This window comes from Mus pahari, chromosome 13 (assembly GCF_900095145.1).
Source record: "Mus pahari chromosome 13, PAHARI_EIJ_v1.1, whole genome shotgun sequence".
Taxonomy (NCBI): domain Eukaryota; kingdom Metazoa; phylum Chordata; class Mammalia; order Rodentia; family Muridae; genus Mus; species Mus pahari.
In genome coordinates this window covers 34,756,057-34,771,106 of record NC_034602.1, presented here as the reverse complement: position 1 = coordinate 34,771,106, position 15,050 = coordinate 34,756,057, and the positions used below count along the sequence as shown (strand labels likewise).

General features: G+C 48.7%; 1 protein-coding gene across 1 annotated transcript; it reads left to right on the top strand.

Moving 5' to 3' along the window:
• The first annotated feature begins 9,845 nt into the window (after positions 1-9,845).
• Nkx3-2 (NK3 homeobox 2) lies at positions 9,846-12,854 on the top strand. Its single transcript, XM_021211226.1, has 2 exons — positions 9,846-10,869; positions 12,154-12,854. The coding sequence occupies exons 1-2, from the start codon at positions 10,404-10,406 to the stop codon at positions 12,687-12,689; spliced, it is 1,002 nt and encodes a 333-aa protein (XP_021066885.1). The 5' UTR covers positions 9,846-10,403; the 3' UTR covers positions 12,690-12,854.
• Positions 12,855-15,050: the final 2,196 nt, after the last annotated feature.

Here is a 15,050-nt window from a genome sequence, read left to right as displayed (position 1 = left end):
GAAGCAAGCCAGTAAAGAACATCCCTCCATGGCTTCTGCATCAGCTCCTGCTTTCTGACCTGCTTGAGTTCCAGTCCTGCATCCTTTGGTGATAAACAGCAATGTGGAAAATGTAAGCGGAATAAACCCTTTCCTCCCCAACTGCATCTTGGTCGTGATGTTTGTGCAGGAATAGAAACCCTGACTAAGACACCTACCTAGACAGAGCTTACAGGACGCTCACTGGCAAAAGGGAACGGTGAATTTTAAGGTCCCAGGCAGAACATAGAGTGCAGAAAGACTGAAGAAAGAGTTTCTGAGATGATGGCGTGAGGATTAGAACAAGCCACTTTCTGCTTCTACATCTGGCTCACCTTCCTAGATATTCAACCTTCAAGGCCATAGAGGTGGTTCCACAGGTAAAAGTGCTCGATGTGCAAGCCTGAGAACTTGAGTTCAGCTCTTAGAGCCCACAATGGAATGAGAGATCCACCCCCCAAAAGCTGCCCTCTGGCCCTTTCAGAAACTTCTTTCCCCAGCATGCACTGATCCAGCTTAAAGGGATACAACTTATGATTTCAGAGTGCCTTTTTAAAAGCACCTCTATCCCTTCAGTGAAAGCCCCCCCCCCCCCCCCCCCCGGCTAAGAAGATTCGCCCACCCCGCCCCCCATACCTGGGCCCGAATCTTTTCCGACCTGGTGCAGACTTTTTCCAGAGACAGCTTGGAGGGGATGCCTAGGTTTGCCTCTTCCATACCTCATGAACAACCCATCTTGCATTCACAGGAAGTATGTGTCACTATCCCGGTTCACCTGCATGTCACAGAGATTCTTCCGAAGTCTCCTCCAGCGGCTTCCTTTGACAGTTCCCAGGACAGCTCCATCCCATCTGTTCCTCTGACACTCCATTAAGCCTTGCTCTACCACAGGATCCTGTTTTCCCCTTCCTGTTTCTAGCCACACTTACTCAGACCAAATGACAGGGCTCGCTGTAATTCCTTGCCATAAATCTCTTGGATGAGCTTTCTCCCTATCTTAAGCCTCATTCTCTTAAAGCTCGTCCCTCTAGCATTTTCCCTTTCAGAACCTAGTCCAAAAGGTCCCATCATGGAAATAAACATCTGCAAGTTAGATCTCAGAAGATGATTTAACAACAACAAAAGAAACTGAAATATGTTATTTGTGCTAAAAGGGCTAAGGGAAGAATCAGTTGCCTTGGGTTGATGTTGAGTGAACACACATTTTACTAGACAGACTCTGTGACAGGCATTCTGACAAGCACCCATGTTCCAGGTGACCTGAAACAAATTATGTGGCTTCTCTGCCTCAAGTTCGTCATCTGTAAAAAGAAATCTGATGCCTGCTTGGGTGACCTCAAAGGGCTCAGGGTAAAATGAGACCATTCATGCAATAAACATTAGCTAAGAGCCTACCATGTGCCAGGCCACTCAGTGCTAGGTCTGTGGTAGTTACTCATGTAAAGCATTAAGTGTATGAGATCTATCTGAATGTTTGCATGTGACTATAAATCTCGTTAACGTACAATATCTTAATCTGTGAGTGCATCGCACATCACACTCAATTTATCCATTCTACCACTGAGCATTAGAGTAGTGTATTAGTTACAAAGTAACTTGAAGAAGGAAGGAAGGAAGGAAGGAAGGAAGGAAGGAAGGAAGGAAGGAAGGAAGGAAGGAAGGAAGGAAGGAAGGAAGGAAGGATTGATTTTTGTGTGTGTCTGTGGTTCACCAAAGGCACAGTCAATAGACCAGGGTGAAAAGCTGAGATATCACATTGTAGCCAGGGTGAAGAGTATGAGATATCACATTGTAACCACAGGCAGAAACAAGGAAAGATGCTTGCCTTCACCAATGCTTTCTCCTTTCCTGTCAGTCCAAGACCCTTGCAGATGGGATGATAACAGCCACATTTAGGGTGGGTGGTCCTTCCTCATTTAAACCTTTCTGGAGGTTTCTCACTATCTCCTATGTGATTTTGAATCCAGTCAAGTTGGCAATTAAGATTAACCATCAGTTTCTAAGATTTTGACTATTACCAAACAAAACCAAACACCAAAAACAAAACAAAAAGGCTGCAAACACTCTGACGTGTGTCTTGGTGGACTTGTAGGCATTTCTATTCAGTCAGTTACCTTTTAGTATTTCCAACTATGCCAGAAACTCCTAGGTTGAATATGGTAGGATATAACAACTCTGTAGACTTGTTAATGTGTACACAGAACAGGAGGTACCCTCATGCCAGTGTTTTGTAAGTCAAAGGTCACATTGATTTATCTGCAGTGTGTGTGTGTGTGTGTGTGTGTGTGTGTGTGTAAAAGGGAGGGCTATCCATGGCAAAATAATGTTTGACTCACATATTTATAAATGTATTAATATTGCTTTTACATCACTTATACAAAGATTTGGGGTGTAAAGCTTTTTGAGTTAAAACCAAGTCATTTAAATAAAGTTATTAAATCAATTGTGATAATAGGATACATACAGTGGTCAAGATGTAAAAAGGGATATATGAAGACTAAAATTAAGGGCACACTACTCTTTAAAACCACCCTTTTGATGTAAGCATCTTGGTTTATTATCATGGAGGGAGAACTTTCCTGAATGAGTCAATTCAACTGAAAACATAATGCTTGTGATGTGCAGAGGAGGAAACCATTCTGAAGCCATGGCTTTCCTTCTTTCCAAGAGAAAAGGTTAAATATGCAGGGGGAATGGGGAAGTCCTACCCATCATCATTCAGACAACAAGAAAGAGCAGAAAGAAAAGACTAGGGAAGTACTGTTCATCTGTGCGAAGCAGAAGGAGCATCTCCTGTGATAGAAGTCGTGAGCAGTGAGCACTCACCTATGAGCCTGCCTAGTTACAGTCCACCTGAGTAAGGCCAAGTGGGAGAACAGCTAGCATCCCAAAGTTAGACCATTACCGAGAACAGGAACTCCCAGGGATTTAAGGCTGTCTGAGAAAGATTTGTGACCACAGACCCGTGGAACACAGAATGAGCCTTTGAAAGACATGCCAGCCCAAGGAACAGGACCTATCGTGGCAGATTGGTGGGTTAGGCTTTCGGGGACAATCAAGGAGCATTGTGGGAACATGAACACTGGGGAGGAGAGTATAAAGGAGGGTGTCCAGAGAGATGGGAACTTAGAGGATGGTTGTGGAGTGTTCTCAAGCTGTCAGCGACACCAAAACCAAGGTCTATAGACGTGCAAGGTGCTGTCCTGTTGTCTGCTCGCCAGTTTGTTACACAGCAGTGATTCTCTGCTGCTCCTGCGAGACCTCTCCCAAGCTTACTATAGTTAATTCCACCTATGTGTCCGCCCCCTTCTTCCTCTTATGGGGAGCTTCCTTTTCTTTCTCCCAGTTACTTGTTCTTCCATCGCCTCCCTTCCTCCATCCCTGTCTGCTTTCTTACTACATAGTCTCCATCACATTCTCTACTTCCTATCTATTTTAAGATCTCTGTGTACCTTCTTGTTTTGTGACCTGCACACATATACAAATATAAAGAAGCACACATATGAATTCTGCGAGCAATAGATCAGTGGTAGAGTGATTGATTGGCTTCCATAGGGCCCAAAGTTCAATTCCCAGTACTGCCAGAAATAGTTTTTTTTTTTTAAAGGAAACTGTTGATCCATTGATTTGATGTTGCCTTGACAACACTTTAAGGCTGGAACTGAAGCTCAGTGGTTGAGCACTTGCATGTGTGTGTGTGTGTGTGTGTGTGTGTGTGTGTGTGTGTGTGTGTGTAATTTTAAGTCTAGGTTCTTCATATGGAGGAAAACTGTTTAATGAGATCATAATTGGCAGGCTGGCCCCTACTGAGTACTTAAGTAGATGCTACTCAAGGTCTTTAGACATATGAAATGCTCTTTATTTTCATTCTTTCAGCAAGTGTGAGGCCAGATGACAGGAGGGATTCTCCCTCCAACTGATGAGTCTCCAAGCCCTGCTTCTAGCCCAACATCCTCTGGAAATGCTTTCTTCAATGCTTATTTTACACCCACCCATTGTCAGTACATGACTTACAAATACAATCACTGTGGCGGTTTGAATAAGAATCCCGAATCCCCACCCCCCACCCCATGGATTCCTGTATTAAATACAGAGGGAGTGGCACTATTTGAAAAGATTAGAGGGGTGTGGTCTTGTGAGAGAAAGTGTGTCACTGGGGGCAGGCTTTGGGGTTTCACAGCCCCAAGCCAGAACATGAAGAAAGTGGCTCTTTCTTCCTGTTGCCTGTGGACCCTTATGTAGAACCGTGAGCTACTTTTCCAGCCAAGTCAGCCAGCATGGCCCCGTGCTCCTCGTCACAATAAAGATGGACTAAAACTCTGCAACTGTAAGAAAGCCCCAATGAAATCCTTTCTTTTGTAAGATTTGCCCTGGTTATGGTGTCTCTCCACAGCACTACAAGACTGACTAAGGACAGTCACCTGTTCTAATGGTGTCAATATTTGGGGTCTGACTCTCTAAACAGTAGGTAAGATGGAAGCCACCAAAAACTGATGACTTTGTCAACACAACTCCTCCAAGTCAGAGCTGCTCTTGAGACCAGATCCCGAACATACCTGGATTATGTCCCTTTTCTCACCTCCATCCAACCCACTGAGTCCTGTCTGAATATTGACAGATAGGATGGGAGAACATATTTTCTAACCATCCTTTTTATAAGTAACAAATATCTACAGAGTATAAAGAACTTCTCAAATTCAGCTACCAGACAACAGTCCAGTTCTAAAACAAGCAAATAACTCAAATAGACATTTCTTTTAGAAGATAGCCAAGAAGCCCATCACCTGTCCTTAAAGAAATGTGAAGCAATCCAACAGCACTGTCCCAGGACTTGCTCATTAGAACGACTTCGATCACAAAGACAGTAAACATCAGGAGTCGGTAAGGAGATGAACAATTAGAATACTTGTGCTCTGTAGGTAGAAATGTAAAATGATGCAGCCATTATAACAAAATGGGATGGAGGTTCCTTAAAAATTAAAAATAAAATAATTACCGAATCCCCAAATCCTGACTCTGTATTCTGAAGAACTGTAAGCAAGGTCTGAAAGAAATATCTACGTGTGCGATTTTTTTTCCATGCACAAATAGGTCTTCCTAGTATTATGTGAATCATCAAATTATGCATTCGTGTTGATTTCATGTCTCAGAATTACTGAAAGGTACAAACAACTCAAATGTTCAAGGGAGCCAGGCGTGGTGTTGCACACCTTCAATACCAACTCCGGAGAGGCAGAGGCATTCCTGAAGGACTAGCCTGGTCCTCATTATCAAATTCGTGGAGATTATAGAATGATGTTTTGGCAAGAGATGGAGAAGAGAGGAGACACCTGTTAGTGTTGGATGTGGACAGAATTTCGGGTTTTGGTAGAAGATAAAATCATTAAATCTGGTGATGGTTATGAATGACAGCCTGGGATGAGACCCTGTCTGAGAGAGAAAGAGAGAGAGAGAGAGAGAGAGAGAGAGAGAGAGAGAGAGAACCAAAACACCGTATTTTCAAAAGTATTCCTACTGTGCCAAATACACTCTCAGTTTTGTATACCTTAATCATCATAGGGCGAGCCATAGTGAGCAGGACCAGGTCCAATTCTCTCTAGTGAACCAGCCTCCAGGACAATTGAATCCAACACCTTCTCTAGCTCTTTCCCAATCCTTTCCTCATGCCCACTACTGAACTGAACACTGATAGGGGACGGGATGCTGACAAGTCCCACATCACTTTAAAATGGAATGTCTCTACTACGGGACGACGGAGAAACCGAAGAAACGCGAAACTGAGAACAAACCATTTTTTCCTCTTGTGGGGCTCTCCCTTAAGTCAGGTGCGTGGGTATGTTGCACATCCAGGAAGAGGGTTCGCTAGGTGGCGCTCGTCCTCCACCGTGCGAGCTGCGGGTGGTTTGGTTTCTTTTTCACACGTGCGCGAAAGCTAAGCTCCAAGGGAAAGTGTTTTCCGTGGGGTTTTCTTTGCATCTTGAGAGCACAATTTTTTTTTCTCTGAACCCAACGGCTTCTACCATCTGGTTGTGCCTTCCTAGGTATAACTATAGTTCGTTACTTATATATTAAGACACAAACCAAAAAAAAAAAGATTCTCTTTTCTTTACTAGGTTTGGTTTCAACTCTCAGGCCTGAGTTCGCTCGTGCGTTGTCTAATGTCCAGAACGGGAGACATCATTAGGTTTGCCCAGGTTAAGAGAAGCTGGAATCTTTTAGAATGAATAAATAAGCAGAAAACTCTAATGAAACACTTGACGAGGAAAAACAAGAAGGTTGGCGAGAACAAGCTAGGGTGAAAAAATTCGGTTGGGTGAGAAATTCGGATTGATTGGTTACAGACAATTTTGAATCCTGATTTAGCCACCCACTGACAGCCTTGAATCTGCTTGATCTGTGTAAAGCAAGAATGATTTTCAACTCATCACAGCCCCGGGAGGTCTGTTCTTTGAATAAAGCAAAACACCTCCGGGTTTTTTGGTGTGTTAGCAGTTCCTTGGCCTGAGGTGGTGAAGTGTCTCTTCAGTCTGATAAACCAGAACACTGCGTAAAAACCGCTGCTAGGGGCCGGCTGACTAGAACACTGGGGAACTCGCTTCTGCTGGCTTGACCCTTGATGTACTGTGTCTGCTTGTAGATTTCCCCCCCCCCCGGGGGGGAGTCTCTGCAGATGAGGAAGGCCAATCCCCAGAGCGACTATTCAGCTCCAGTGAGCCAGCAAACTCATCCTCTCCTCGCTTGCCCCCGCAGCTTTACAGCCAGCAGAGAGCCCCGCTGTACGCCTGGTTTTAAAGGAATGGAGAGGACAAGTGACTTCCCTTAGTCCAGGTCACAGTGCCTGCAGTACTTGGCTTGCTGGGGTAGAGCTGAGCTCCGCCTGGGGCGCTGCGGGGAGGGGGAAAAGAAGGCAACCTCCTCTCTCCAGGTCAAGAGAGGTGCGAGTGACATCCAAGCGTCGCAGCTTGACCTCTAGGGAAGATTTCCTTACTGACTTGAGCGCCCCAGAAATGCCTGCGTGTGCGCAGAAGCTTGCCACGAAAGACTGAAGCTGTGGGTTCTCTCATCCCACAGCATCTTTCGCGGCTTTCCCATTCCCAAAGCATCACCTCTGCGAAGGGTAGAAGCGTCGCCGCCCAGCAGAACACCAGGCCTAGGCTGCCTAGGGGACCAGGGCGCAGCTCGAAAGGGGCGCAAGGGAACCAGAGTGCAGAAGAGGTGCTAGACCCACGCAAGGATCTTGGAGAGGAGGCAACTAGAGAAGGAACAGATGGGGGGGGGGAGAAGAGAAGAGGAATCCGTCTATGAATGTGTGGAACCTGGGGGGGCGAGAAGGGCGTGCGGCCACGAAGACAGGCTCAGAGAGATGACAGGTCTTGTCGCAAAACAGAACCCCTAACTTCAACTCCTGGTTAGTCCAGGCCGGAGAGCAGCGCCAGCGCCAGGCCAAGAGCCACAGTTGACAGCAATCACCGGTTTTCCGAAGCTGGCTGCTTGGCCTAGACGCTATCACCCACGTTGTCCTCGAAGGGGATTGGGAGGTATGCCTGTGGTAGCCAAGCAGTTCCAGTCCTCCTCTGACCTCTTGAGCTGACCTTGACTCAGGATGTACTCGAGGTACTTTAGTGCATCCGGCCATAGCCCCCAATGCCTTTTCATCTCTTCCCACTTCTTACTCTTTCGGGGGCTTCCTCTCTTCGTAGCTCAGAACCAAGTGTTTATCTTCTTCCAAACACACTCCTCCTGGCCCTGCTGCCTGCACCGGTCACTCACTAGACCTAACGATCTGCTAACCTCTCTGGCAAACTCCAGCGCTCTGCGTCTCCTGGAGAGGCGGATTGAAACCACTTCGTTATTCTCATGCAAAAACCAGCAACGCCAACAACTTCTAAAATCACCAAACAGTGGCTTTCCGCACTTCAAAAATGTCTGCCACCTACCTCTGTGTCAACTTGTGATTTGAGATGGAAAAAAACAACAACAAAACAAGACAAAACCGGTTATTTCTGCCAAATAAATAGTGATCATTACTTCAAATAAGTATATGGATACCCAAATCTAACATTAGCGCTCAGATATTACACCCTTGGATATACTTGTCCATCAGCATGTCCAGAACTCACTGGTTCTTGTCCCCACCGAGAGAACCCCATGTCCACAGGCCAGCGCACACATGCTCTACACCTGAGTAACCTCATTTTTCTGTCAAGCCGTGTCCCTCGACCTCCACTAGCCCCTAAGTCAAAATAGCTATATACAATCTCAACACCCAGCATGGGGTGCAGAGAAGAGGAAATCGATTTTAATAAAAACATGAAAAACATTGAAGGAGGAGCGGGGAGCCTCATTTTGAAACCTCTTAAGCATTTCATTGGGTCCCTGTCCTAGCCAGAAGATCGTCCCTTGGCTGTTATAGTTGCCAACTACTAACAACGAATTTAAATCTTTCCCTCAAAACTTACACAATTGTGAAGAGCTATGAAGAGTTGTAGCCCCTTCAAGAGAGGCCCATCCCTTACCCCAAAGGGACCCTGCAGCGTCTTCATAGGGCAGGAAAACAGGCAACTGCAATCCAGGAAGTCTACAAGCTTCTAACGGTCCTCCCGAGGCGGACGACTTTGACTGGGTAACGATTTCTCCCCCTAAGTGTGGATCCAGCTCTGGGAAGCAGCTCCAGGAGGCCTTCCCTATTTTAATGACACCAATGAAGTAGCCTCCTCCGCTTCTGAAATTAAAATCACAACTATTTAAATGCGTTCAGAGGTTCAAGCTTGTGTATTGGACTAAGCCTCTGGTCACGTTTGTGGAGCACTCAGTAAGAGGCGTCACTTGAACAAACTTTTCATTAAAAAAGATGTTTCATAAATAGGCAACATATGTCTTGACATAACCACAATGTTTCTATTTTGTATTCACTTCCTTCTAGTGAGTAAAACAACTTGGTTCTTATTTTTAAGGGCATTAAATACCAGTTCTGCGTCCCACTACTGAGTAGCTCCCAGCTAGTCTCTTTCGAACTTTACTCCTCAACTCACAAGAAACAGAATATTTAAATTAAAAGCATTTTTTTTATTTTTTCTTCTTGATGTAAAACAAGTTGAACAAATCCTATTGAATTCAGAGTTTATTGCCCAAGGAGACGAATACCCAGCTCCAAAAACTCCCCAAATGCCTTCCAATTCCTCGCCCCACTTGGTGCTTAACTAATGTTTTTCACCCTAGTTTTTTTTAAGTCGTCTACAGAAATCCAATCCAATCAAACAGAAAATGATAGGAGTATTTAGTAGAGTGGTTTTAATTATCTGATTACTTCAGTAAAGAGCATTAGCAGAGAAACAGCTGAGAAACTTTAAGAGTGGAAGGGGGAAAAAAAAGATGAATTTTGTTCTTCGACTCTGGGTTCCTTCCTAGAGAACAGAAACTACACGTCACATCTGGAGACGCTTTCTGTTGAGTTTTCGCCGAAATTTTGAGCTGGGGTTCATACTGGTGTTCCAGAAAAGCGATAGAGTAGACGGCTATAGGAGCTGAAATCAGAAACAAAGTTTCTGATGATAGTGTCTCCTCGTTGTTGAAGGATGCTACTGAGAACCAGGTTTAGGAGGGAAGGGGTTAAATCAGACCCTGTCTTTTGCTACTCAACTGGTGGAATAGAGTCTCTTAAAGTCAACGGCCTCCCGTTGGAACCAGCCAATCCACTGTCTGGAGAGCCCAGGACAGCTAGTGAAGGGGCGTGGCCCGATGCTGTCACTCAGCAGTGAGGAATGACACTCTGATGGGAGGGGGGTTACAGTGGAACGCAGAAGCAAAGAGAAGAAACAGATAAAACCCCGGCAGAGGGTAAAAGGTGTCCCCGCTCTTCTCCGATTTGTAGGGGCCTCAGCTGTCACTGCGGGCGCCAGAGGAGTAGGCTCCGGAAGAGCCAGCCCAGAGGGGAAGAGGGAGGACCCGCCAGGAGCGAAGCCCTACAGGCCGGGAAGACAGAGGCTCACAGAGAAAGTGACTTGGGCGGTGCGCCCCGGCGGCGCTCCGGAGGCGACTGCAGACGCGGAAAGGACCCTTGACAATTCTCGCCGGCCTCTCCCCAGGGGACAGACCCCGGCCGGCCCCTCGAGGGCCGCGGGCGAAGAGATAATCGACCGGGCTGTAGGAGAGGAGCATCTGGCCCTAGATTCCGGGGGAGGGGGTCCTGGCGAGGTGGTGTGAGGGTCGGCGCGGATCCTGGAACTGAGGGGGGCGGGGGCTGCTGTGCTGCGCAGGAGTGGGCTGCGGGGGCTTGGTGCGCCCCTCTCACTCGCGCTGAGGTCGCCCAGCGCTCCGTGTCAGGCTCGAAGCTGTCCCCGCGCTCCAGCTGCCCGCCCGGCTGCCGGCTCCGATCCGCGGCGCAGATGGCTGTGCGCGGCAGCGGCACCTTGACGCCCTTCTCCATCCAGGCGATCCTCAACAAGAAAGAGGAGCGCGGCGGGCTGGCTGCGCCCGAGGGGCGCCCGGCACCAGGGGGCACAGAAGTGGCGGTGACCGCGGCGCCCGCCGTCTGCTGCTGGCGGATCTTCGGGGAGACCGAGGCCGGTGCGCTGGGGGGCGCCGAGGACTCTCTCCTGGCGTCTCCCTCCCGAACCAGAACAGCTGTGGGGCAGAGCGCGGAGAGCCCCGGAGGTTGGGACTCGGACTCAGCCCTGAGCGAAGAGAACGAGGGCAGGAGGCGCTGCGCCGACGTCCCGGGAGCCAGTGGAGTCGGCCGCGCCAGGGTGACCCTGGGCCTGGACCAGCCCGGCTGCGAGCTGCACGCCGCCAAGGACCTGGAGGAGGAAGCCCCGGTCCGCAGCGACAGCGAGATGTCAGCCAGTGTTTCAGGTCTGCTGCTGCAGGGGGTTCTCCAGAAAGGGGGCTGGGCTGAAGGGGGTGGGTGAAGAGGTCAAGCACTCTGAGGCGGGGTGGGCCTATTGTGGGAACACGATGCCCTGCTGGGCTTAGTGCTAGCGAAGTCTCCAAGTTCTGCACTTTGGCGCGCGCTGCTCCAAACCTGAAGCAAGTGAGCTTCTTAGAGCCGGCGTCCTAGTACTATGAGTCCTGCGTTCTGCACCAAGAACTTTGGGCTCATCTGCAGTGCCTCAGCTGTGCCCATTTAAAAATCTCTAAATTTAGGAAAGGGGGACCAGAAACCTATGAGGTAGATCATAGAGCTTCTCCCTGACACACCCATGCCAACTACTGCAGATCCTGTCACAGTGTAGGAGTGGGGAACCTTGGGAAAGGGCGCGTTTAACTTCCCTTACCCAGGACTGGCAAAACTGCCTTTGGCTGAGTACCTAGAAGCCAAAGATGGTGGGGAAGTGTGATCGAGGTCGTCAGGGAGTCTTCAAGACTCTGTATCCACTCACGGGTATATTTTTTTTTGGTCTGAAAGGCCGGCAGCTGGCTTCTATTGGTTATAGTCGGCTGTAGGCCTCGCATGGGCTTGGAGCCGGCCAGAGCGCTGACCTCTTTCGCAGGCGGCGCTGCAGGAAGCACAGAAAAGGCTGGGAAAGGGGATTCAGGGTCTTCACTGTGTGCACCAGGCTTCCCTTTATTTTCATGAAAAGAACAGAGAGGCAAATGCACTTGGGGCCTCGCGTTGTTCCTTGTTGTTGTACCCTGACTGCAGTTCTGGGTTCTTAGGATGGGAGACTCTCTATACCTCTGACCTCAAGATCTGCACCCTTCCCCCACACACACCTTCCTCTTTCATGTAGCCAAGGGGTGTGTGTGTGTGTGTGTGTGCAGAGGTGTGCTCTACAACTCGAAACAGAAATTCAGTGTAGGAAGCCACGATGCAGGGCTAAGTACAGAACAAAACTTGTGGATAAGTTCAGGCCAAGTATCCTACATTCCTGCAGGAAATCTGGGGCCTGGAAAACTCGGGGAGAACTGTTCCCTTACTGCTCTAATAAGCAGCAGAAAAGATACGTATGTGAGAATCGTGGGGGGGGGGGGACAGAGTTCTGAAACAAAACCCTCTGGAACTTCTCCTCCCCTTTCAGTAGGCTCAAAGTGGGTTCCCTTGCCAGTCTTCCGCAAGAAACCACAGCAACCGAGACCCATCTTCCCCTCTGCGAGTCTGACAGGTTCTTTGCTTTTTGTTCCTACCGGAATCCGCAGGCGACCACAGCCCGAGAGGTGAGGACGACAGCGTTAGCCCTGGAGGTGCACGCGTGCCTGGGTTGTGCGCCGCCGCAGGCAGCGGGACTAGCGGCGGACAGGCGGGTGGCGTGGAGGAGGAGGAAGAGCCCGCAGCCCCTAAGCCGCGAAAGAAGCGCTCCCGAGCCGCCTTCTCTCATGCCCAGGTCTTCGAGCTGGAGCGCCGCTTCAACCATCAGCGCTACCTGTCCGGGCCGGAGCGCGCAGACCTGGCAGCTTCGCTGAAACTCACAGAGACGCAAGTGAAGATCTGGTTTCAGAACCGTCGCTACAAGACCAAACGCCGGCAGATGGCCGCCGACCTGCTCGCCTCTGCACCCGCCGCTAAGAAAGTGGCCGTAAAGGTGCTGGTGCGTGACGACCAAAGACAGTATTTGCCCGGAGAGGTGCTGAGGCCACCTTCTCTTCTGCCACTGCAGCCATCTTACTACTACCCTTACTACTGTCTCCCGGGCTGGGCGCTGTCCACATGTGCGGCCGCTGCTGGTACCCAGTGAAACCTTTGGGGCGAGGCAGAGAAGGATTCCCGCGCCCCCGTTGGCACCTCCGCGGACAGGTGTAGAGACGGTACTCTGTGCAGGCGAGTTCTGCTCAACTGGGGATGGGGCAGGTGGAGAATGAAATCCTGCTGGGACTGACACACCTACCCAGGGTGACAGGGCTCTGGAACTGAGTCTACCCGGAGAGGGCGCCTTGTTGTCATTTGAACAGCTGCGCCCTATGACCCCAGGCGCTCTGCACACGGGGCCACCGATCCGCAAGCCTTGGGACGCTATTTATTATCACAACAACATTGGATTTGGATTCTGTCTGCCAGGGGATGGTGTTTGCCCAAAGTAGAGAGGACTCCTGGAGACCCCTGGTAGCCTGAATCCTCGGAATCTCGGGTCGGCCAGGCGCTTCTGGGGCTAGGCCACACTAGTTCATGGTATCCATGCTACCGATCTGTATCTACGTATCTTTAATGTTTAGAAATTACATTTGTGACAAAGGAGTGCAGAATCCTTTCAGCTCCAGGCCAGGAGTTGAATTGAACCTAGAAGGGTTTGATTTGGGGGAACCTCCACTCCACCCCTCTCGGGGCGCCCTCCTGGATGCTGAATGTAAGAATGGGAATCTTTCAGCGTTGGGGCAGGCCAGGGATTCCCTACACTTTCCCTTTCTGTAAATTCAGTGCCACACCCAAAGGGAAAGTGCCTGGGAGACCCACAAAGAGGGTCCACCGCCATCACAAAAGCCCCTTTCAGAAACCCGCCTTTCTTCCTTCCTTCCTTCTTTCCTTTCTTTTTTCTTTCTCTCTCTCTTTCTCTCTCTTTCTCTCTCATTCTCTCTTTCTTTCTTTCTTTCTTTCTTTCTTTCTTTCTTTCTTTCTTTCTTTCTTTCCAAAGATGGTTGAGACTTGTAGCACTTTTCGGTTGTTTGTATTCAAATAACGATTATTTTTGTATTCAATGTGAATATCCTTGGCCTGCAACTTCCTTCACCTTCCCTGTGCCTCTCTTTCAGCCCCCACACCCTCTTTGCCTTGCTTGTTACTGAGACTACGTGTCTCTGTCAGCCTCGCAGCAGCTTTTCGCCTCTTTAAGGGCACTGTGCACTCAACTAGAGTTATCTTTAAAAGATTTGTGAATTTTGGAAACTCTATTCGCTGTAATTTTTTTCTCTTTAATTTATAAACTTTAGTTCATCATGCCCTCCCGGGGCTTTGTTTTCTGTGAAATTTCTTGGTGCGGCTCTGGGACGAGGAGACGGAAGCCGGTTGGGAGGCAAGGGTGGATCACTCTTCACAGTATTTCTGTTTAAGAGAGCATCCTCTCTCTGGTTCCACCTCCTACCTGACAGCAGCCTTGCCGGCCACCTGCTGTGAAGGCCTTACCGCCTCCGCCACCCCCCCCCCCATCACAACTTCAGGGTCAAGGAAGAACCTCACTGGATCTCAAAGCAAACGTGTAAGATTTCTTATTTTCTTCAGTCCTGTGGCCTCAAATCGTGGAAGCCCTGGGTTGATTGAACTCACAGGCAAGTTCCACCCAATACCCAAACCTGCAGATTCTTCTCTGTCTTCCTGTCTCCCTGCTTTCTATTTTCCTCTTTGTCAGTGTTTCTCCAAAATGACCCGATCTTTTCAAAACGGGCTGTAAAAACAAAAACTGTCACTGACGTCCTAATTCTATTTGAGGATTAGTCAAGTGCCAACAATGGTACCCCAGGAGAGAGTCTCCTGCTCATTTTCTCCTACAGGTGAGAATCTTATTCTATTCAAAATATTTTCAAGAGCTCTGCTCTTGCGTTGTTTGATCTGCACAGAAGTCCAAGGACAGTGGAGGGTGAGATGGGCCCCCCGTGTAGGAGTACAGATAAACATGCCCCAGTTATACAAGACTTCCCAGAATATCCACAAAGTCTTCCCAAGTTAAATGCTTGCCTTCGAGGTTGCTTCAGCTGGATCCCTGGCAAGCAAGGATGAGATAATGCCACAGTGCCACATTCCCGACTCCTGCCTGGGAACAGCCAAAACTGAAACTTGGTTTGCCCTACTCTGGTTCCCAGTAACGCTTCTGAGCTTTCTAGCCTCCAGGCCTTGAGGTTCTAAACACTGGAACAAGGAAAGCCTGCAATCTCCTGGATAAGCCTAGAGCCACCGAGGTGACCAGGGCATAGTAGTCCGAGCTAAGCCCCTAGGCCTTTCTCCTCTTATTGCTTCTTCTACCCTAGTTACCGGGCGTTTGGTTCCTGTGATCATTTTAATTTTTAATTTTTAAAAAATATTTAGTGTTTATTTTATAATTTACCTTGATGTGACGCATTCTCCTTGAACTTTGGAACTTCTCCCTTGTTGCTGGCATCTCCCCACTTTG